Genomic DNA, 21,717 nt, shown 5'->3' with positions numbered 1-21,717 from the left:
GCCCCACCCGCCCGCAGCCACTCCCTGTCTCCGTCCCCAGCTCGGGGGCACCACGTGACGCGGCCGGGGCCAGTCACGTGAGGCGCGCGTCTGGTGGGAGGGGGCGGCGGAGGGCTCCGGGGCGGCAGTAAAGGAGGGAGATGGCGGGGTGCAGGGGCGCCCTGTGCTGCTGCTGCAGGTGGTGCTGCTGCTGCGGCGAGCGTGAGACCCGCACCCCCGAGGAGCTGGTGAGCAGCGGGCGGAGCCGAGCTGGGAGCTGGGAGCTGGGAGCTGGGAGCTGGGCGGGGGGCGGTTGCCGCGGCGGCGAGAGGCGTTGCCGGGGGGTGGGGCCCGGCCGCGCTGGGGCCCCAGGTGGCCGCGGGTGGGGCCCGGGCACCGCGTCCTGGGCTGGCGCAGCATCCGCGCGGCTTCTCGGCCCGAGTCCGGGGTCCTTCCTCATCACCGCGCCGTGGGAGGCGAGGGAGAGGCCAGGCCCGCTGCAGCGAAGCCCATCCGTGTTTTATTTGCATATGAAAGGAGTTTTGCACGAAACGGGCGTTTTCAGAATGAGCCCCGTCCCTGCGCTTCGTGCTCCTCCAGCCGCCGGTCCAGCTCCTGCAGCCCTTTCTCACCTTTTCTGGGTCATTGATAATCCGGTTCTCCCTGCAAAGCACCCTGGGAAAACTTGAGTTGCTGTGACCCAGAGTTGATAGGTCCCTTCTGTTCTCAGACCCAGCACATTGTCAGGTGGAGTCTGCTTTTTTTTTTTTTTTTTCTCTTTTATCTGGCGTGGGACATGCTTGAGGTGTCCTGAAGACAAGAGTTGATTGTTTGGAGGACGTGTCCGTAGAACCAAAGAGCTCAACTGCATGACCATGGATAGCCGCCGCCATCCCCCCCCATCCCCCCAATTTTTTAATTTTGAGATCTCGTTCACATTTGATCATCGTTTCTGATGATTTGGAAATTAGCAACGGATTTCAGAAAGAAATGTCTTTCTCTTTTTGCTTTGAACCTTGTAAGTATTTAACCATTCTGTGGATCTGTTTTTCTAGACCATCCTTGGAGAAACCCAGGAGGAGGATGATGAGATCCTTCCGAGGAAAGACTATGAGGTGAGATTCTTACTTGCTGCTTTGGTTCGCAAGAGCAGTAAGTGACCCGGTCACTGCAGACCAAAGCATTAGGGTTCCAACAGGAGATGCTCTGTGACGTCTCTCCCAGGGAATGAATGGGTAAGAGGTACTTTCCCTCGAAAGGGTCTGCTTAACAACAAGCCCTTTCCTCATCCTGACGCCCAAACAGGGTCTGGTGTCTCTACGTGCGGTCATACATCTGTGGCACCGTAACCTGGGTAGGGTATGTTCACCGTTGAACTATTTGCTTTTACAGCTGGAGACCCAGAGTCAAAGCCGCTGACAGTCTGTGCTCATAACAGGTGTGGGACAGGAGACTCTCCTTCTCCTGTTCGAGAACTTAGTTTTCAGATGATTGTTTCCTGCTGAAGCAGCTTCTCTCTGAAGGGCTCTTGATTGCAAGTTCTGGTTCAAGTATGGGATTCTAGGAGTGTGTGTTCAGTAAGGCCAGTGATGCTGGACTAAAACCAAACAAGTATGCCTTTTTAATCATTTAATCGGTTCCTGATAATGTTTCTGTGATTTTTTTTTTTACTATTATTTATTCATGAGAGACACTGAGAGAGAGAGAGAGGCAGAGACACAGGCAGAGGGAGAAGCAGGCTCCATGCAGGGAGCCTGATGTGGGACTCGATCCCGGGTCTCCAGGATCAGGCCCTGGGCCGAAGGCAGGCGCTCAACCACTGAGCCACCCGGGCTGCCCCTGTTTCTGTGATTTTTGAGATAACAAAAGCCCTGATTATGATTGAGAATTCTTAGACCGTTTACGAAAAGAAGCTAGAGAAAAATCCATAACCTCACTCATTAAAAGATAACTGTAAACCTTACTGAATATCCTTTCCATGCTTACATTCCTGCTTTTTTGAAATAACAGAAGTGAGATTCAGCTACATTAACCATTTTATCATGTTTTCTTCTCAACTTGAAAACAATTTTTGTATTGTTAAATATATTTCTACGGTATCTTTTTAAATAGAGGAATACTCTTTTATTATGCTACAATTTATTTTATCTGACTTTACTATATGATGAACTAGTTTTGACCATCCTTTATTCATCCTTTTTTTTTTTTTTTTAAGATTTTTATTTATTGGGATCCCTGGGTGGCGCAGCTGTTTGGCGCCTGCCTTTGGCCCAGGGCGCGATCCTGGAGACCCAGGATCGAATCCCACGTCGGGCTCCCGGTGCATGGAGCCTGCTTCTCCCTCTGCCTGTGTCTCTGCCTCTCTCTCTCTCTGCGTGACTATCATAAATAAAGAAAAATTTAAAAAAAAAAAGATTTTTATTTATTTATTCATGAGAGACACAGAGAGAGGCAGAGACACAGGCAGAGGGAGAAGCAGGCCCCTTGCAGGGAGCCCAATTCTGGACTTGATCCCAGGACCCCGGGAGCACACCCTGAGCCAAAGGCAGATGCTCAGCCACTGAGCCACCCAGGCATTCCCTTCGTCATCCTTAATTGCTTCTTTAAGCAATCTCAAAAAGTGTGATTAATCTTGTATGTTTAATGCTTTTCTTAAAATGTCAAGTAGACTTAAAACAATTCAGTATTTTAGGGCAATAACATACTCAGGCTGATTTTCTTTTTTTTTTTTTTTTAATATTTTTTGCTGTAAAATTTAGTGGAGCTATTAGGATTTATTAGTATACCATGGAATTGTTTTTAAAACTTTCATTATATCGGGATCCCTGGGTGGCGCAGCGGTTTGGCGCTTGTCTTTGGCCCAGGGCGCGATCCTGGAGACCCGGGATCGAATCCCACATCAGGCTCCCGGTGCATGGAGCCTGCTTCTCCCTCTGCCTATGTCTCTGCCTCTCTCTCTCTCTCTGTGACTATCATAAATAAATAAAAATTAAAAAAAAAAAAAAATTTTAAAACTTTCATTATAGCAAATTTCAAAGATAAAAAAGAATGGACAGAATAGTAAATGGAAACCCCCTGTACTCATCAGTTTCAGCAGTCATTCAACTCATGCCCAGCCCTCATCTGTCTCTCATCCCCTCCCCTTCCCATATTATTTTGAAGAAAGTTCTATACATGACATCATTTCACCCATAAGTAATTAAACGTGCATCTTCAGAGGATGAGGATTTTTTTTAGCACAATACCATTTTCATACCTAAGAAATTAACAATAACACCTTGATATTAAATATCTGATGTTCAGATTTTCCAGTTGTCTTATGTCATACAATTTTTTAGTGTCCTATAATTTTTTAATAGTTTGAATCCAGTTTGAATCCACATTGCATTTGTTTACCTTTAAAGTCACTTCTAGGGATCCCTGGGTGGCGCAGCGGTTTGGCGCCTGCCTTTGGCCCAGGGCACGATCTTGGAGACCCGGGATCGAATCCCATGTCGGGTTCCCGGTGCATGGAGCCTGCTTCTCCCTCTGCCTGTGTCTCTGCCTCTCTCTCTCTCTCTCTCTCTGTGACTATCATAAATAAATAAAAATTAAAAAAAATTTTTTTTAAGTCATTTCTACCCCCAGCCTGGGGCTCAGACACTCACAACCCCAAGGCCAAAGTTGCAGGTTCTACCAACTGAGCCCACCAGGTGCCCCCTTTAAAAAATTTTTAATCTTTAGATTCCGCCTTCATCATTTTTTCCCCTTGCAATTTACTTAACAGAACAGAATTTTGGGATTTGCCAATTGGACCACCATGATATAGTTTAATATACTACACTGATGGGAATACTTTTAAAGAATCAGAATTAAAAAGCGTGGTATCTACTGATGTATTTTCCCATATTTCTAAAATATCTGTCTCCTTGCACATAGTTGAGAGGTTTACAAGAATTAGTATAAGAAGCCCCATACTGGGCTATCACCTTACACTCCCTTGTTGAGCCCAGTGATGTCACCTTGACTGGAACTTTCTGGCAGCCTTCATCTACTCCCTGGAGCTCACCATGGCTTCTCTGCTCCATTGACCCTGCTGTTCTAAGGATCCTTCACTCCTTTTACTAAATTGCACTTATATTTGTAATGCATTTACTTGTACCTGATATGCATATCTATGTCAATTTTATGTGTTAATGTTTCATGTGAGTCATTAATATTTCTCAATTCTTCAAGTATGAGCTTCAGGACATTTGCTTTATGTAAGAGCAAATTTAGCTAGATGCTTATTCAGAAAAGTCTGCTCAGATTTTACTAGGGGTCAACTAGAAAACCCTTCTGTTAAAATCTTTCTGAAATGTGCTCTTTCTCCTTCCTGCCTTACTAAGAATTCACTGCACCTACTTGACTGTTTCTTTGATAAGTCTGGGTTCTTACAAGATGTTAGAATTCCTGGTTTGATTCCCATTCTCATTCTAAATGGTTTGAATAACAATAACTATCTGTGGGGTGGGGCTGTTAACGGTGATGTTTTCAGGCCTGTGTTGCTCAGCACCCCTCAGAACAGGACTTGGAATAAAAGGCCTCTGTGGGCATCTGCAACTCTGCTAGTTCAGGGCCCATTGAAGGTGCTGCTTATGGGAGCACTGAGGTCCCCTTCTTGGTTGAACTTGGGTGGCCTTTCAGCCCCACTTACCCCGTGGCCACATGCCGTTTGGGTGGTAACCTTGGGCAGCAGGCCTGCAGGACACTTACACAAATTGTATTTTACAAAAAAACGTTATTAGCCACCCTCCAGCCAAATAGCACAACACAGCAGAAACAAAGGGAAGTTAGTCCTCACAAAGGAGAAGTAAGCAGTATCTGGATTTGAAAACAGGTTATGTACTCCATTGGCACATAGTTACAAAGCGTCAAATTCAGTTTTAAGAACATTGTATGATTGGTATGTATTTTCAAAGTGTCAAATTCAGGGGGTTTTTTTGTTTGTTTGTTTGTTTGTTTTTAAGATTTTATTTGTTTATTCACAAGAGAGACAGAGAGAGGCAGAGGCGCAGGCAGAGGGAGAAGCAGGCTCCATGCAGGGAGCTCAACATGGGACTCGATCCCGGGCCTCCAGGATCAGGCCCCGGGCTGAAAGCAGCACTAAACCGCTGAGCCACCAGGGCTGCCCTCAAATTCAGTTTTAAAAAAAGAATAGATTGATGTTCTGGTGTTAGAATTGTTTTCAAAATGTCCCTTTTAACAGTTTTTTTTAGCTGTAGTTCATATTCTATACAATATATCCATCTAGAGTATACAGTGCAATGGGTTTTTTTTTAGTATATTTAGTATATTTACCCTAAGCAACCACTAATCTACTTTCTGTCTCTATAGTTTGCCTGTTCTGGACATCTTAAAAATCTCTTCAATGTTTATGAAGCCATAGCATTATTAGACAAAGCCAGCAAGCAAATAATTGACCAGTAATTTCTTTATGTATTTGATAAGAAGGATTCATATTTTTCAACCTTTTTATTTTTTTTGTCCCGTTCCTAGAATGTGATGTCATTTTAATAATTTAACAAGTGTATGTGGGGTGACTAGCTGGCTCAGTCCATAGAGCAAGTGACTCTTGATCTCAGAGTTATGAGTTCAAGTTCCACGTTAGATGTAGAGCTTACATTAAAAAATGTATATACAATGCCAATAATAAAAATAAAAATATGTGTATATTTTATAAGCACAGAGATAAAATATATATGTGTTATGTGTATATACTGTATACCGCACCCCTGCACAGTCAAAAATCTGCATATGACTTTGACCCCTCCAAAAGCTGAATTAATGGACAACTGTTGACCAGAAGCCTTATTGACAACATAAACAGTCAATTATTCCATATTTTGTGTTATGTGTAGTAGTCTGTATTCTCACAATGAAGTGAGTTTAGAGAAAAGAAAATCGTAAGAGAAAATACATACAGTACTGTACTGTATTCATTTAAAAAAATTTATGTAGGGATCCCTGAGTGGCGCAGCGGTTTGGCGCCCTTTGGCCCAGGGCGCGATCCTGGAGACCCGGGATCGAATCCCACATCGGGCTCCCGGTGCATGGAGCCTGCTTCTCCCTCTGCCTGTGTCTCTGCCTCTCTCTCTCTCTGTGTGACTATCATAAATAAATAAAGAGAAAAAAAATTTATGTATAAGTGAACTTGCTCAGTTCAAATCTGTTATTAAAAGCTCAACATATGGATAGTATGTTATATGTATGCAATCACTAAATACATATATATTTTTAATCATTCATGGATGAGTCCAGTTTTCCAGCAGAAGTATTTTTTACTGACTGTGGTATTTTGTTTCATAATCAGAAAAACCCCATTCTTTTAAAATATAAAATGTACACCATGTTTGCTGTAAGAATTTCAAACAACACCCAGACGCAAATAACTCCTAAGTATCACTTCGGAGATAAGCACTGTTAACAGTTTTCCCAGATGTTTTACGTTATATGCTGACATCCAAATCATCTTAATTTTGTTTAATCAAAATAGGATCCTATTACACATTTTATTTTGCATCTGGCTTTATTTTGTATCTTTTTTTACTTATTTTTTTTAAAGATTTATTTTAGGGAGAGAGAGACAGAGTCTGGGGGAAGGGGAGCAGAGGGAGAAAGAATCTGCAGCAGATCCCCTGCTGAGCACAGAGCCTGACACAGGGCTCCGTCCCATGACTCTGAGACCATGATCTGAGCTAAAACGAAGAGTCAGATGCTTAACCAACTGAGCCACCCAGGTGCCCCGTTTGTTTGTTTGTTTTTTTCCTAATAGTTATTATCTGTTCCACATCTATCTATGTGGACTTGTAATTATTATTATATAGCCTTCCATATTTGGATGTCTGATCATTGATTTAATAAATTGCCTGTTGATGTCCCTTGGACCCTTTTACAGAAGGGACTTGGACTTTGAATATAGATATAGATGGAATAATTTGTCACGCATCCCACCCGTGTTTGGCTGACGGCTAGCTCCTGCATGGGAGTGCGGCCACCAGGCCAGTGTCTAGCTTGTTTGCCAGCTGATATGTAGGTAGCAACAGGTTTAGGAAGGAGAGAGCACACAGCAGACCATTTTCCTCTGTTGCCAGACTGCTGCTTCTCTTACAAAACATAGAAGAAATAAAATTAGTTCCTTTGAATTATTTCTCAAGATGTCTCTGGCACACAGGCAGATTTTTTTCCAGAGTAGCTGTGTTCTATGTTCTATGTTCTAGTTGAAGGAACCTTGCTGTAGACGTAGTTTTAGGAGCTATGCTGCATCGTGCCTCTTCCTAACATAAACTGAAAGTTGCTTTTTAAGATAGTGTCCATGTTGGTTAGTCTTGTGACTAACCACTTATTCATAGAAGCTAACTACAGAAGATACTTAGGATTAACTGATTTTCTGAATTAATTTGGTTCTGGATAATTGAAACTTTTATTCCCGTAAAGGGTAAGTTAGTTGGGTAACACTGGTGGTAGCCGAAGGTCTTTTCGTGTTTTCTTTTTTTTCAAGATTTTATTTATTTATTCGTGAAAGACACAGAGAGAGAAAGGCAAGACACAGGCAGAGGGAGAGGCAGGCTCCAGGCAGGGAGCCTGATGTGGAACTCGATCCTGAGATCGGGGATCACGCCCTGAGCCAGGCGCAGGTGCTCAACCGCTGAGCCACCCAGGGGTCACCAGTCTTTTCATGTTTTGCAGAAGCTTTAGGGCTTAGGTAATTGAAAGCTTCTCCCAAAGCATGAACTGCTGCCCAGATGTTCATGTGTGTCAAGTGCAGGCCAATGTGGCAGGTCAGAAGGTCTGGGATTGTGCATTTCTTTTTTTTAAAATTTTTTTTTTAATTTTATTTACTTATAATAGTCACAGAGAGAGAGAGAGAGAGAGAGAGAGAGAGGCAGAGACACAGGCAGAGGGAGAAGCAGGCTCCATGCACTGGGAGCCCGACATGGGATTCGATCCCGGGTCTCCAGGATCCCGCCCTGGGCCAAAGGCAGGCGCCAAACCGCTGCGCCACCCAGGGATCCCGGGATTGTGCATTTCTAACCAACTCGTCTCAGGTGCTGCAGGTCCACTGCCCTGCCCATCCACACTTCAAGTAACAGCAACCTAAAGTTTCAATGCTTTCCAGGTTTCCATAATTCTTCCTATCTGGTTGTGACTTTCTTCATTTCTCTTTCAGAGTTTGGATTATGATCGTTGTATCAATGACCCTTACCTGGAAGTTTTGGAGACGATGGACAATAAGGTGAGTCCCTTACTGATCTCTTGAGACCGAATAGATCTTACCAGCAGCTTCTTTTTCCCATCCAAATTCTCCTGTAAATAGCCATACCCCATGGCTTTTAACCCGTTTCATGAGATAATCCGCATTTATTCCTTAGATCTTCATCCTGCCAACCAAAGTACCCACTGTCACTGCACCTGGCCCAGGCTCTTAGAGCTCATCCATTTGGCATTATAAAGCACCTGCCATCCCAGACACCATTGTCGTGTTTGCTGTCCCTGTGGAATTTAATCTAAAACTGTTTGGCCGAGATGTGTTCCTTCCCTCTTGCCAAGAAAACCGTGTAACAAGCTGATCTGTCTTTCCCTATGTGAACAGAAAGGTCGCAAGTATGAGGCGGTGAAGTGGATGATGGTGTTTGCCATTGGAGTCTGCACTGGGCTGGTGAGCAGAGGGCACACGGGAGGCATGATGGGTGGGTGGGGGCCTGGAGAGTCAGAGGGCAGGTTATTTGTCCTGATTAACAGAGACTGCCTTTTCTTTTTTTTTCCTTTTTTTTTTTTTTAAAGTAATAATCCTGATACTGTTTCGTATTTACCTTACTTTTGCTTTATGAAAGTGAATCATACAACACCGGTACTCCTTAAGCTCTCAAAGGCTTGGTCAGGACCTAGCTCTTATGACGTAGTATGGTCCTGTCAGGTGGACAATAAAGTGGGGGGAGCACTTCGTGGAAAATGAGGTCATTCTGTAGGGAAAAAACAAAATTGTGGGATAAAACCAGCCATTACACCCTTTCCTTTAGTATGGCATGCCAGTAAACAGGACACCGTAGATGTCAATTTACTGTAATGTCCTCGGCTGCTTTCCTGCACATTGCTTGTTTTATCTAGAAGGTAGAGCTGGTGCCTGTGGATAGCCTGAATGCACAGGGTTCTGGGGTCAGCTTGCTCACAGATGAATCACAGACAAGAAAAGATTATGAAACACTGCCAAATTGTGTAGTAGCACACGGCCCAGAGTCCTCACTGCTGACCTAACCACACTTAAAGCTGGGGAAGAGAAACTGGAAAAGTCAGCAGTCAGAATGATCCACATCAGATCTGATTTTCCATGATTACAGTGTTCAACTCTGCGGTCTTCGTCTATTCGAGCTACTGTAATAAAATACCGTAGACTTGCAGATGGCTTACTCAACAGATGTTTATGTCTCCCAGTCCTGGAAGCCAGAAGTTCAAGATCAAGGTGCCAACAGATTTGTTTCTGGTGAGGGCCTGCTTCTTGGCTCCTGGCTATATCCTCACAGGGCAGAAGGGGGCAAGAGCTCTCTGGGGTCTTTCATAAGGCCACTGATCTTATTCATGAGGGCTCCATGCTCAGGACTTAATCACCTCCCCAAAGGCACCACCTCCTAATGCCATCACAGTGGGGGCTAGAATTTCAACAGATGAATTTGAGGGAGACACAGTGTTCGGCCTGTAACAGGTTATATGTATTTCTAAGCAGCAGCCTGTTTATCTCACCGGAACTGACTACAAGTCTCATTCTTGATTCTGTGTGATAATACCCATAAACTGTAAGCACGTATTTAGTATAATATAGCCACAAAGGCTGACCAGTTTTTATTTTCCTGGCATTTGTCAGATTTTTACTGTAGTAAATTCAGAGGTCAGGGAACGTTCTACTAGTTAAGACAAATGGCATTCAGAAGGCCTCTTTGGTAACATTCTGTTGTGGGTTAAAACTTGGGTTGGTTTAATTGTTTTATTGAAATTTCAGTGTCTGTTTTGCTATATATAGGTTTCTGGTTGCAAATTTCCCTGTAATAAGCATAATCACAAGCCGTCTACTTGTTAGTCTTTCTGCTACTTTCATACCAAACTCCTTGGAACTGCCATTTATCAATACTAGCAACTTCACTATTCCTCTCACATCATCCCCTCACATCCCCTCACGTTGCTGGAAGGCCGACTTCCCTTTATTCCTTAGCAACTAGCTCCTCTTGCTACTGGCTCGTTTATCCTTCCATCTGTCACAACCTATTGCTTCATTCAGTATTTAAAAGCCTCCGGGCATTGGCTTGAGGGAAGGTTGGAGATAAAGGCCTGAAGCCTTTGATCCTGAATCCGCCAAATCATGGGTTTGTCCAGTTCTCCCTTAAGCCCAGAGCAAAGACTTGGGTCTTAAAGTGGGCAGGTGGGCTGAGTGGTTTTCTCTACTCACCAGGGTGCTTACCAGGGTAACCATTGGCTGCAAATCAGAATAGTGCCCTACAAAGTATAAAATAGTAATAACAAACATGCAAAAGCCATATATACCTGAGTAAATGTTGTCTTTCAAAGTAACATCCTAAGCTATATGCTTAATCAGCTAAGCATCACTGAAGATATTACTGGAGTTCTTTTTCTGAAACTGCCTTTGGAAAATGCTGAGCAGCTCCTCACTTGATTCCAGATTATTTTCCTAGGCACCGGATGGTCTTCCTTGCTTTCACAGCATTTCCTGCATCCTTTCCTTGTGTTTTACTCTCCTTCTCTCAGCTTAGCTATGCCCTCTTCCTTTGTCCTCTGGAGGGTGGTGGGGCCAGGCTGGCAGGAAGTCTCCTGGTGAGTCAGAGTGATGAGCAAGAAACCTGTTCACTCATTGTCTCTTGGTAACACGGGTGCATGTACCAGCCAGGAAAGGCCAGGGGGACATCACAGCCTTTGAGTGAAGTGTCTGCACCACGGTGAGGAAAAGCTGTGTGACGGTTCACTTGCTCTTCACAGGTGGGTCTCTTTGTGGACTTTTTCGTGCGCCTCTTCACCCAGCTCAAGTTTGGAGTGGTACAGACGTGTATCCTTTTCATGGCTCTTGGTGTTCCCAGAAGTCAGCAGTTTCTGCCTCTGCTTTCTTGTCCAGAGACTAGTAGACATGATCTAGTGAAGAGCTATTTATTAATCATTCGGTTTCATTTTTTAGTTACTATTGAAGGACATAAGAGGGGCAGCCCTGGTGGCCTAGCGGTTTAGCATCACCTTCAGCCCAGGGCGTGATCCTGGGGTCCCGAGACTGAGTCCCACGTTGGGCTCCTTGCATGGAGCCTGCTTCTCCCTCTGCCTGTGTCTGTGCCCCCCCCTTCTCTGTGTCTCTCATGAATAAATGAATAAAATCTTTTTTATTTAAAAAAAAAAAAAAGGACACAAGAGGAAGACTTTAATAGAAAGAGACTCACATTATACCACAATAATGCCTGTTTGTCCCAATTACCTATAAACTCAGTGTGGTTCCAATCAAAACTCCCAATCGAGTTTTTCATGGAACCAGAAAATTCTCTTCCTAAATTTGTTGGGAAGAGCAAAAGGGCCAAAAGTAGTCGAGACAGTTTGGAACAAGCACGGGTGCTTGCCCTACTCAATGTCAAGGCCTGCATACTTCAAGATATGGTCACTGAAACTGCCCTATTGGTGCAGGAATTGTCAATTAGGTCAATGGAAGATAACAGAGGAGCAGAAATTGGCTTGTGCATATGAAGAAGTAGGGTGAATGACAGAATTAAGTCGGTGAGGAAGAGATGGGCGTGATAAAAGATGCTGGGATGTTTTGGTGATCCATCTGGGAAAATATAGATTCCTACTTTGTACTATAAATTAATTCCGGATGGATTGAAGATGTAAATAGGCAAAACAAAACTTTCAGAGACTGTGATGTCAAGAGTAGGGAATAGTTTCTTAAAACTCCAGGAGGCACAAAGTGAAAGGGAAGAGATCAATAAACTTGACCATGTCCAATTAAGTTTGTTTTTCATACAAGCAAAAAACCAAACCACAGCAGTAAAACACCATAAGGAAAGTGAAATACAAGTCCACGGCCTAGGAGAGGTTACTCACTGTATATTTAAGAGACAAGTAATTAGTATCTAGAACACCAAAAGAACTACAGATCAGTAAGAAAAAAGCCCAAACAGCCCAATAGAAAAATAAGCGGAGGATGTGAACAGGCAATTCTCAGAGGAGGGAAATGGAATGGTCAGTAAATCAACCTGTAGAAGAGGTAAGGGGAGCCCTCTTACCACTAACCAAGGAGATGCAAATTAAATAGCAAGATACACCCCTTCTGACTCCCCAGCCCTCTTTCCCATGTGGACCTTGGACATATACAAAGATGTTCATTATAGCTTTGTGATTGCAGAAAGGTGAAATCACACCAAATGGGACAACAGAAAAATTGTAGTGTGCGCATACAGTATAATTTTTTTTTTCCTCAACGATTTTATTTATTTATTCATGAGAGACACAGGCAGAGGGAGTAGCAGGCTCCACACAGGGAACCCGACATGGGACTCGATCCCGGGTCTCCAGGTTCACGCCCTGGGCCAAAGGCAGGCGCTAAACCACTGAGCCATCCAGGGATCCCCTATGCAGAAGTTAAAATGAATGGACCAGAACTGTGTAGATCAATATGGCTAATTCTCAGAAACTTGATGTTGAAGGAGAAAAAAGGAAATTGTAGAATGTGCATAAAGTGCAATCCCATTTTAGTTTTAGAGACACAACAATACGGCTATGTATAAAAATGCATAGGGAATGAGACTTAGTCGGTAGAGCATGCAGCTCTTGATCTTGGGGTTGTGGGCTTGAGCCCCATGTTGGGTGTAGTAATTACTTAAAAATAAAATTTTAAATACATATAAGGAAGATCTACCATAGTTTTAGGTTAGTGGTTTCTCCCAGGGAAGAGAGGGAGGGAAACAGGATTTGTTTTGTGGTATCTAACATGTTAATTTTTTTAAAAAATCTGGGGCAAATACGGCATAACGTCAAGATTTGTTAAAGAGAGGGATGTAGGGGGAAGGATGTTTGTTGCTTTTTTATACCATTTGAAGTATTGATTTGAAATGTTGGGGTCCAGGAGCAAATGGTCAAAGGATTCTTGAGACATTTTTGGTGCAAAAATGGTGGTTTTATTAAAGCACAGGGACAGGACCCGTGGGTAAAAAGAGCTGTACCAGGATTGTGAGGAGTGATTGATTATATTCTTTTAATTTGGGAGAGGTTAGGGATAGTGTTAAGTCTTTAAGGAATTTAGAAGCAAGGTCTGCAGGACCTTGCGGGGCTAGCTGCTAAGATAAGATTATTTAGTACTGTCTAGTAAAATCCTAGTCAGATGGATATCACTTGGGCCATGTGCTTGGAGGATGATTGCTAACCTGTATCTTGATGAGGTGGGGAGGGGGGTGAGGGGCACAGTGGATAGAGATAAAGGAAGTTTCCAAGGGATTTTCATATGTTAAAGACAACTTATGGGATCCTGGGGATCCACTGACTTCAAGCTAAAGCTGCTTTTCCCCCTCTAGCTAGCAAAGCATTAGCATGGAGGCCGCTGAGTTCCTCAAGAAAGGTCACTCTGCCTGCCTAAGTATTTTGTCAGTGGGCTGCAAGTTGTAAGGAAGTTTAATTTTTTTCTACATTTCTTTTGCCTTCATTCTCCACATTAGTATTTCATAATTTATTATTTTTTTTAAGATTTTTATGTATTCACGAGAGACACAGAGAGGCAGAGACACAGGCCGAGGGAGAAGCAGGTTTCCTCCAGGGAGCCCGATGTGGGACTCGATCCCAGGACCTGGGGTCATGACCCGAGCCAAAGGCAGACAGACACTCAGCCAGTAGAACATGTTAACTCTTGATCTCAGGGTTGTGAGTTCAACCCCCATGTTGGGTGTGTAAAGATTATTTTAAAATAAAATCTTTAAAAAATAAAATAAAATAAAATCTTTTAAAAAATAAACATAAATGGTTCCTGATGTAGAAGAACTCTCAGATAGTTTGTTCTTTTTGTTTTTTGTTTTTTTTTTTAAAGATTTATTTATTTAGGGATCCCTGAGTGGCGCAGCGGTTTAGCGCCTGCCTTTGGCCCAGAGCGCGATCCTGGAGACCCGGGATCGAATCCCACGTCGGGCTCCTGGTGCATGGAGCCTGTTTCTCCCTCTGCTTATGTCTCTGCCTCTCTCTCTCTCTCTCTCTCTCTCTGTGTGACTATCATAAATAAATAAAATTTTTTTTTAAAAATTTTTAAAAAAAGATTTATTTATTTATTTGACAGCTGGGTGGGAAAGGGGGAGAGAGAGAATCTTAAGCAGACTCCCCGCTGAGCATGGAGCCATTGTGGGGCTCAGTCTCCCCACCCTGAGATCATGGCCTGAGCTGAAATCAAGACTCATGCCTGACACTCAGCTGAGCCACCCAGGCACCCTCAGGTTTTCTTATTCAAGTTTACATTGGAGAACAGGAAAATGTGCGGTAAGCAGCCAACATGTTTTAGAAGAAGAGACACTGCACTATTTCCTACCAGTGATGGAGGGATGCCCCTGACTGGCAAGCGTGTTTTCCTTAACCCCGGGTCTGTAGCGGTGGAGGAATGCAGCCAGAAAGGCTGCCTTGCGCTGTCCCTCCTTGAGCTCTTGGGTTTCAACTTGACCTTTGTCTTCTTGGCAAGCCTTCTTGTCCTGATTGAGGTGAGGTGCTGTGGGTTTTGCCTTTTGGCCGATGAGGTTTGGGATTCCTCCATCTTCGCTTCTGGAATGTCAGGAAACTGAATTAGCCTTGGGATATAGATTTCTGCAGAAAGCGGCCCCTCCTGCACTTAGAGTTATTTCTGAAAGTAGAAGTTCCGGCCTCTGGTGAAATGACAAAGGAAAAGTCTGGATTAGGAGGGTGGTTCTCAACCTCAGGAGCACATTAGAATCACTTGGGCAACTTTAAAGTGACTTTAAATAACTTTAAAATACTTTTAAGGGATCCCTGGGTGGCGCAGTGGTTTGGCGCTTGCCTTTGGCCCAGGGCGCGATCCTAGAGACCCGGGATCGAATCCCACATCAGGCTCCCGGTGCATGGAGTCTGCTTCTCCCTCTGCCTATGTCTCTGTCTCTCTCTCTCTCTCTCTCTGTGACTATCATAAATAAATAAAAATTTTTTAAAAATTAAAAAAAAATACTTTTAAAAACGGCTGCTACCCAGCTCTAGTGAGTGAGATCAGAATCTCCGGAAGCAGGAGTGTCTGCATTAGTAGATGCACGGCCCCCAGGTGATGCCGAATCACCAGAACTTGTTAGGGGTGCAGCTGTTCCTGTTGCCCCTCAGACCTGCCGAGTCAGAAACCCAGGGTGGGGCCCAGCATCCGTCTAACAGACCCACCGGGGATGCTGATGCTTAAGGAAGACGGGCAGTTCCCCCTTGTTAGCAGGGTTGTTGCGGGCAAGCCACAGAACCGGCGGACTTCTATTTCGACTTCACGGGCATCCTTCTCTCCCCCATCAGCCGGTGGCAGCAGGCTCCGGGATACCCGAAATCAAGTGCTATCTGAATGGTGTGAAGGTGCCCGGGATCGTCCGTCTCCGGACCCTGCTCTGCAAAGTCTTTGGAGTGCTGTTCAGTGTGGCTGGAGGTGAGGAGGGTCTTTCTGACCTTTAGTCTTCCAAGTATTCAAGAGGTGAAGATGACAAGAGGTACTGCGTACATAAATTAAGTAGATTTGGATTTGAAAGGCCTGCCTCCAAACAGAGCTCTGCCCTGCGGATTGATGGGTTATTTTTTAAACGTAGACAATGTTAGTAAGTTGCCGGTCAGAGATACCTGACCAACACACACTTAGCTTTGAAGTGGAATGACCGTTTGGTTAGTGGAGTTAGCTTTTAGCAAAGTCAGCAAGATTTTTGTGTTAACAACCAGATAGTAAATATCTTAGGCTTTTTGGGCCAAGAGGCAAAATGGGAGGTACGACGTAGGCACTCAAACGTATATAACCATTTGAAATAGATCCATGTGAGGACGTAAAAGCCATTCTTAGTTCCCAGGCTGTAGAAACAGGCATCGAGCCTGTCTTGGCCCACAGACTAGAGTTTTCAGACTCCTCATTTTAAAGAGTAGTTCTTCTGATTTGATGAGAATTTGATTCTTTATCTTACAAAGTCACGTCATCACCTCTGTTGTATAGTGATCGAGAGAAAGGTCTACCTAGCAAAGGTCTCCTAACCAAGAGAGCTTTTTGTGCTGACTTGATGGTCTCCCCGTTTTCCACCTGTCCCCAGGGCTCTTTGTGGGGAAGGAAGGCCCCATGATCCACAGTGGAGCAGTGGTGGGAGCTGGCCTCCCTCAGGTAAGAGCTGGTGGGCTGGGAGGACAGGACCCTGGGCAAGGGTCTCTGGGCAGGGCCAGGTCCACGGTTAAGTTTGTAACAGATCCATGGGGAGCACCTAACATGGCCTCGGGAGCTGATGTCGGTTTGGGTTGACGTGAAACTGCTCTGGTCACCCAGGAGAGTGGGTAACCGGTACCCCCGGGTTTTAACAAGGCTCTGCTGAGTACTTGGAGTGGCGACAGGACACTGAGAAAGTGTTCAAGTGAAAGTCACCTGGTACCACAGGCCAGTACTGAGCACCGGCCCATCAGGCAGTTGATAGATCACCTCAGCTGCCAAAACGTGCTGCCGAACCCCAAGGGGTTGGACACGCGGACCGGACCGGTTCCAGACCCGGGTCTATGGTGAGGCCATTGGAAGGAGCACAGGAATATTAGCTGCTGCTGTTTGCTGAAGTGCTTTCTGGGCCAGAGTCTCCGTGTAGCAGCTTCTTCCTTGGAGTCACTGCAGGGGTTTGCTTGTCCTCATCCTCCCCATTCTCAGTTGAGGAAACCAGGGCTTAGCACTGGCTCGGGCCTGCAGAGCGCCCCTTCTTAAGGCTTATTCCAGATCCCTGGCTGCAAGTTTGAGACGTCTCTGTTCCTTTGAACCGCCCCTTGTAGATGGTTAGTTCTCAGGCCATCATGGGAGGGAGTCGCTGTGGCTGTGGGCCCTTGACGGAAAGGAGAGAAGACTCTTTCGTCCAGAGTCCATCTGTTTGTCTCTCTTTTGTGACTGCATCCTCTCCTTTATGTCAAGCACCTGGCCTACCAGAAGTGGGCTGAGAGGCCGAAGGAGGCTAGGGGAGGCTAGGGGAGGACGGGTGGCAGCGTGAGAACTTGCTGGGCTCATTGGACGCTGGCTCCTTGAGCCCCTTCCACACCCACATCCCCTGATCAGAGCCCACTTCATCTTCAGCAGCAGCTTTCATTTCCTCCTTCCACCCAGCAGTTTCCCCTTTTTCTGTCTGATGTGTTGACTGTGTACCAAATGCAATTTCCAAAGATCCTAGAAATCTGAGGGGCAAGAAAAGAAGTTCCTCCCAGAAGTAACGATTTTTTTTTCCACGTTGCTGTTCTGGCCTCTTCCTTCTTGCAACACATCTGCCTGGGTGTGCTCAAGCAAAGGGGACCTTCTGGTGCCTTGGCTTCCTGCAGCTCTGGTCCCTGTGGGCATTCCCCCCCCCCCCCCCCCCCCACACACACACACTTTGTTTTCTCTTTCTCTAGTTTCAGAGCATCTCCTTACGGAAGATCCAGTTTAACTTCCCCTACTTCCGAAGTGACAGGTATGGAAACTCAATCCAGTTCATTTCCTGCTCCTCGGATCCTACTACACAGTAGCTGGCTCACCGGCTGCCTGCTGGGCAGGCTGCTTGCAAGGCCCACCTGTCAGAATGGAGGGGGGACTTTGATGCTTCTGAAAATAAACACGAGGGTCAGGCTGGCATCGTAGCTTCTATTTTGTCAGGACATAAGGCCTAGAACCATCTCAGACAATGAAGATGGTCCAATATTGAAAACACGACCAAGAAAGTCCACAGGCGTATTATCAATAATGTGTTTTATATTCCAAAGTGATGTTCTTGGTCAGCCGCCTTTCTGGGTTGGAAGGTGCTTGTCTGGGTACTTTTTCGCCCAGTGGGATTTCCGTGTGTACTGACGTGCGCATCCTGCTCGGCCTTTGGAATCAGGGCCCCAAGTTCAGAGTTGTCCTCCTACTCATACTGGGATTCCCGTAGATCACTTACCCACTCCTCTGCGTGTAACCAGCACTCTGATGTTGTCACTGATGCTGTGGCTCTCCAGGAGAAAGATCTGGTAAGAGCACAGCTCACACGGCCAGAAGTCTGTGCTCTGGTGACGAGATCCCACGTTCAGAGCAGACTGACGTCAGGGAGCCCCTCTAAGGGGAGGGTTTGGGTAAACCATATTTGCTGGTGAGTCTGCCTACCAGACACCTGCCCCTCGTAAGCCCTGACTCTTCCTGGGTCATGGGTCCCAGTGTTGGTGGACAAGGAAGTGAACAACTGCCTTTTGCCTCCTGAGGACTCTTGCTCTTCTGGGTAAATCACCTCTCCATCTTCTCCCCTCAGAGACAAGCGAGACTTTGTATCAGCAGGGGCGGCTGCTGGAGTTGCTGCAGCTTTCGGGGCTCCCATCGGGGGTACCCTGTTCAGTCTGGAAGAGGGCTCATCCTTCTGGAACCAGGGGCTCACGTGGAAAGTGGTAAGGAGCCCTTGCAGTGAAGCCTCTCCTAAATTAGCCACTGCCTCCAAAACGAAACTGGACATCTCGTTTTGATGAAACCAGGAGAGTTGACTTTGTTAGAAATATCTTTGTTCAATGGAATACTACTTAGCCATCAAAAAAATAAGTCTTGCCACTTGCAAAGATGTGGATGGAACTAGGGGGTATTATGCTAAGTGACATTAAGTCCATCAGAGAAAGACAATTGCCATACAATCTCACTCATATGTGGAATTTAAACAAAACAGGATCAGAGTGGAAGGGAGGGAAAAATGAGAGAGCGGGAGACAAACCACAGGAGACTCTTAATCGTCGGAAACAGGGTCATTGGAGGGGGGGGCGGGCTGGGGTAAGTGGGGGATGGGCATGAAGGAGGGCACGAGATGTAAGGAGCACTGGGTGTTCTATAAGACGGATGGGTCTCGCCTACCTCTGACACTAATAATACATTATATGTTAATTAATTGAATTTGAATTTTAAAAATCAAAAAAAAAAAAAGAAATTCCTTTGCTCTAGACCAGTAAGTCCAAACCATAGGCTTTTCTGTACTTTTCACATTAAGGCCTCCCGTCCGTTGTCTCTTGAGAAACCACGTGGCATGACAACAGGAGACCAGCTGGGGGCAGAGGCAGACAGGCAGTGGCAGAGGGTGGACTTGAGCCCTGCCCAGTCCCCGACCTGAGGCTACCCTGTTCCTCCTCTTGTAGCTACTCTTCCTTTTTGGCCACAAGATCTAGTCCGTAACAGGCTCTAGATAAATAGGCTCTCCAGTAGGCTGCTGAGTGCACACCCCTTACAGCCTGATTCGCAGTTTTCTGTACCTCCAGTGCACCCGCTGAGGGGGGTCCCAGGTCTCCACGCAGACCTGGAGTTTCTTCGGGGTTTCTGCGGGGGAGCAGGAGGTTTCCTGAGGCCCCGAGTGCCCAGGAGGAAGTAGGACTTGTCTCTACTGAGTGTTCCTGTGTTTGTCACCTGTCTCCTAGCTCTTTTGTTCCATGTCTGCCACCTTCACCCTCAACTTCTTTCGTTCTGGGATTCAGTTTGGAAGTTGGGGTTCCTTCCAGCTCCCCGGATTGCTGAACTTTGGCGAGTTTAAGGTATGTTTCATCCTTTCTTCCATAGTTTTTGGGGTCATGGGGGGTTTTTTGGTTTTACTTGACCCATGAAAAATGCTCTTATTAATAAGCAAAGTACCTGAGGGCAGTTGTCAGAAGGGTAGGTAGAGCTTCTAGTGGGGCCTCTCTGCCTCGTTAGACGCCTGTGCATGCTCAGTGCTCGGTGCGGGCAGGCTTCCAGCACTGCATTGGCTCTCGTAGGTGGAAAGCTCGCCTCTCATTTCTGTCTTCTCTGCTTCTGTCCCTTCCTGTTCTCATGGCACTCTGGTTTTTCTCTCTCCCTCCCTTGCCCCTTCTCTCAGTGCTCTGACTCTGATAAAAAATGTCATCTCTGGACAGCTATGGATTTGGGTTTCTTCGTCGTGATGGGGGTCATTGGGGGCCTCCTGGGAGCCACATTCAACTGTCTGAACAAGAGGCTTGCAAAGTACCGTATGCGAAACGTGCACCCGAAACCTAAGCTCGTCAGGTACCTGGTCGCCTCCCCCAGCCTGCTGTGGCTCCCTGAGCTTCCTGTGGACCAGGCCATCTCTCCCGAGGAAGGCACTCGTGCGAGCTGACTCTGCTTCCCACACCGGCTTGATTTCATGTCTAAGCCTAAAAATGTAGACCGGGTCCTAGATCTACTCTGTTTGTCAGGCCAAAAGTCTGAGTCTGAGCTTAATTTATATCAGAGGTGCTGGTTGCCTCCCAGCCACGAGGACACACGGCAGAGTCAGAAGGGTTGACGAGACTCTTGCCCCGGGACCTAAAATGGAAGGCCGTTGTGTTCCTCAGAGGGAGAGGAAGTGGGTGTAGCAGCCCATGTCACTGGTACCCACAGCTGATGTACAAATTGCCAGGATAGAGCAAGTCGCTGGCAAATTCTGCACGTGTGCTCTCTTACTCGGGCTGCTGTGCATGCTCTTTGGGGGAAATGAGGGTTGGGGGTAGACAGGGCTGTGTTGTTTAGTTCCCGAGGCTGGGGGGTCTTTCTGTTCTGTAGTAACAGCTGTGCTTTGCTTCCTAGAGTCCTCGAGAGCCTCTTGGTGTCTGTGGTAACCACCGTGGTGGTGTTTACGGCCTCGATGGTGTTAGGAGAGTGCCGACAGATGTCTGCTTCGGGTCAAATCGGTAATGACTCTTTCCAGCTCCAGGTAAGCGCTGCGCACCTGCTGCCTTTGCCCTATTCCCACAAAGAAGATGATTCCACAAACGTGTGATTGGCCTCTGCTTACAGCCGGGAGAGGTGTTTCCTTGCTCCGTGCCTGTATCCGGTTGCTAAGAGCTAGAGGAATCCGCAGGAGCCTTTTCACTGAAGAGAAAAGACCGTCTTCCTCTTGTCTTTCTCTGTCTTTTTCACTTCTATGAAGAGTCATGGTCATCATAGAAGGAAGCTCCTCTCTCTCTCTTTCTCTCTCTTTCTCTCTCTCTCTCGTTCTCTCTCTTTGTTGAACAAAAGTAACTGGAGACAAGCTCAGGAAGCAGACAACCGCTTCTTCACCAAACCCCAGTTTACTCTTACCTCTTCACCCCTGAAAGGTGCCCACCAGCCTCACCCCCATGGTTGTGAGCATCACCCTTGAGACAGGGAGAAAGGAATGTCTGCCTCAGGGTGATCAGTGCTCTGGCTCTCTGGGCATCTTGTTCTTACTGGGTTTAGGTTCTGGCCTATGCTCTTTTTCCATTTCTCCTCTCTTCCTAGGAATATGTAGTACTTTCTAGAACCTTTTCTTGAAAGAGCAGAGGCAGTGAGGGAGGCATTCCAGCTTACTCTGCCCTGATAATCTCTGGTCCAAGCTAGTGGCTCTGAGAGCTGCCTGTGGTCAGCCAGATGCGTGGTTCTGGCCCCTAGGGACGAGGCTCAGGAACGGTCCCTAAGTTTCTTGTCATCTTGTTGCCCCTGCGGAGCTTCGTGGGGACTTTGTCTTGGATGGCTGCCCCTTTGGTGTCCCCAGGAATGTCCATGAAGAGCAACAAGTGTTAGATCGGAGGTTGCCAAAC

General features: G+C 46.0%; 1 protein-coding gene across 3 annotated transcripts in view; it reads left to right on the top strand.

Annotated features, from left to right (window-relative positions):
• Positions 1-13: 13 nt before the first annotated feature.
• CLCN6 (chloride voltage-gated channel 6) overlaps positions 14-21,717 on the top strand; it is a 35,389-nt gene continuing 13,685 nt past the window's right edge. The window contains exons 1-13 of one of the 3 annotated variants that reach the window (XR_005989339.1): positions 14-227; positions 1,035-1,094; positions 8,168-8,233; positions 8,591-8,656; positions 10,981-11,047; positions 14,602-14,708; positions 15,511-15,637; positions 16,281-16,348; positions 17,599-17,657; positions 18,465-18,597; positions 19,603-19,716; positions 20,037-20,203; positions 20,744-20,870. Coding sequence is in view for 1 of the 3 variants with exons in the window: in XM_041765365.1 (XP_041621299.1) it covers positions 141-227; positions 1,035-1,094; positions 8,168-8,233; positions 8,591-8,656; positions 10,981-11,047; positions 14,602-14,708; positions 15,511-15,637; positions 16,281-16,348; positions 17,599-17,657; positions 18,465-18,597; positions 19,603-19,716; positions 20,037-20,203; positions 20,744-20,870 (1,248 nt within the window). In the remaining 2 variants the exon portion in view is untranslated. The remainder of the gene's footprint in view (positions 228-1,034; positions 1,095-8,167; positions 8,234-8,590; positions 8,657-10,980; positions 11,048-14,601; positions 14,709-15,510; positions 15,638-16,280; positions 16,349-17,598; positions 17,658-18,464; positions 18,598-19,602; positions 19,717-20,036; positions 20,204-20,743; positions 20,871-21,717) is intronic. The other 2 variants (XR_005989338.1, XM_041765365.1) reach the window with 2 other exon arrangements.

The sequence above is a fragment of the Vulpes lagopus genome, chromosome 8 (assembly GCF_018345385.1).
Source record: "Vulpes lagopus strain Blue_001 chromosome 8, ASM1834538v1, whole genome shotgun sequence".
In the NCBI taxonomy this organism is placed as follows: domain Eukaryota; kingdom Metazoa; phylum Chordata; class Mammalia; order Carnivora; family Canidae; genus Vulpes; species Vulpes lagopus.
The sequence above is the reverse complement of the archived record's forward strand: the minus strand, read 5'-3'. Positions and strand labels throughout refer to the sequence as shown.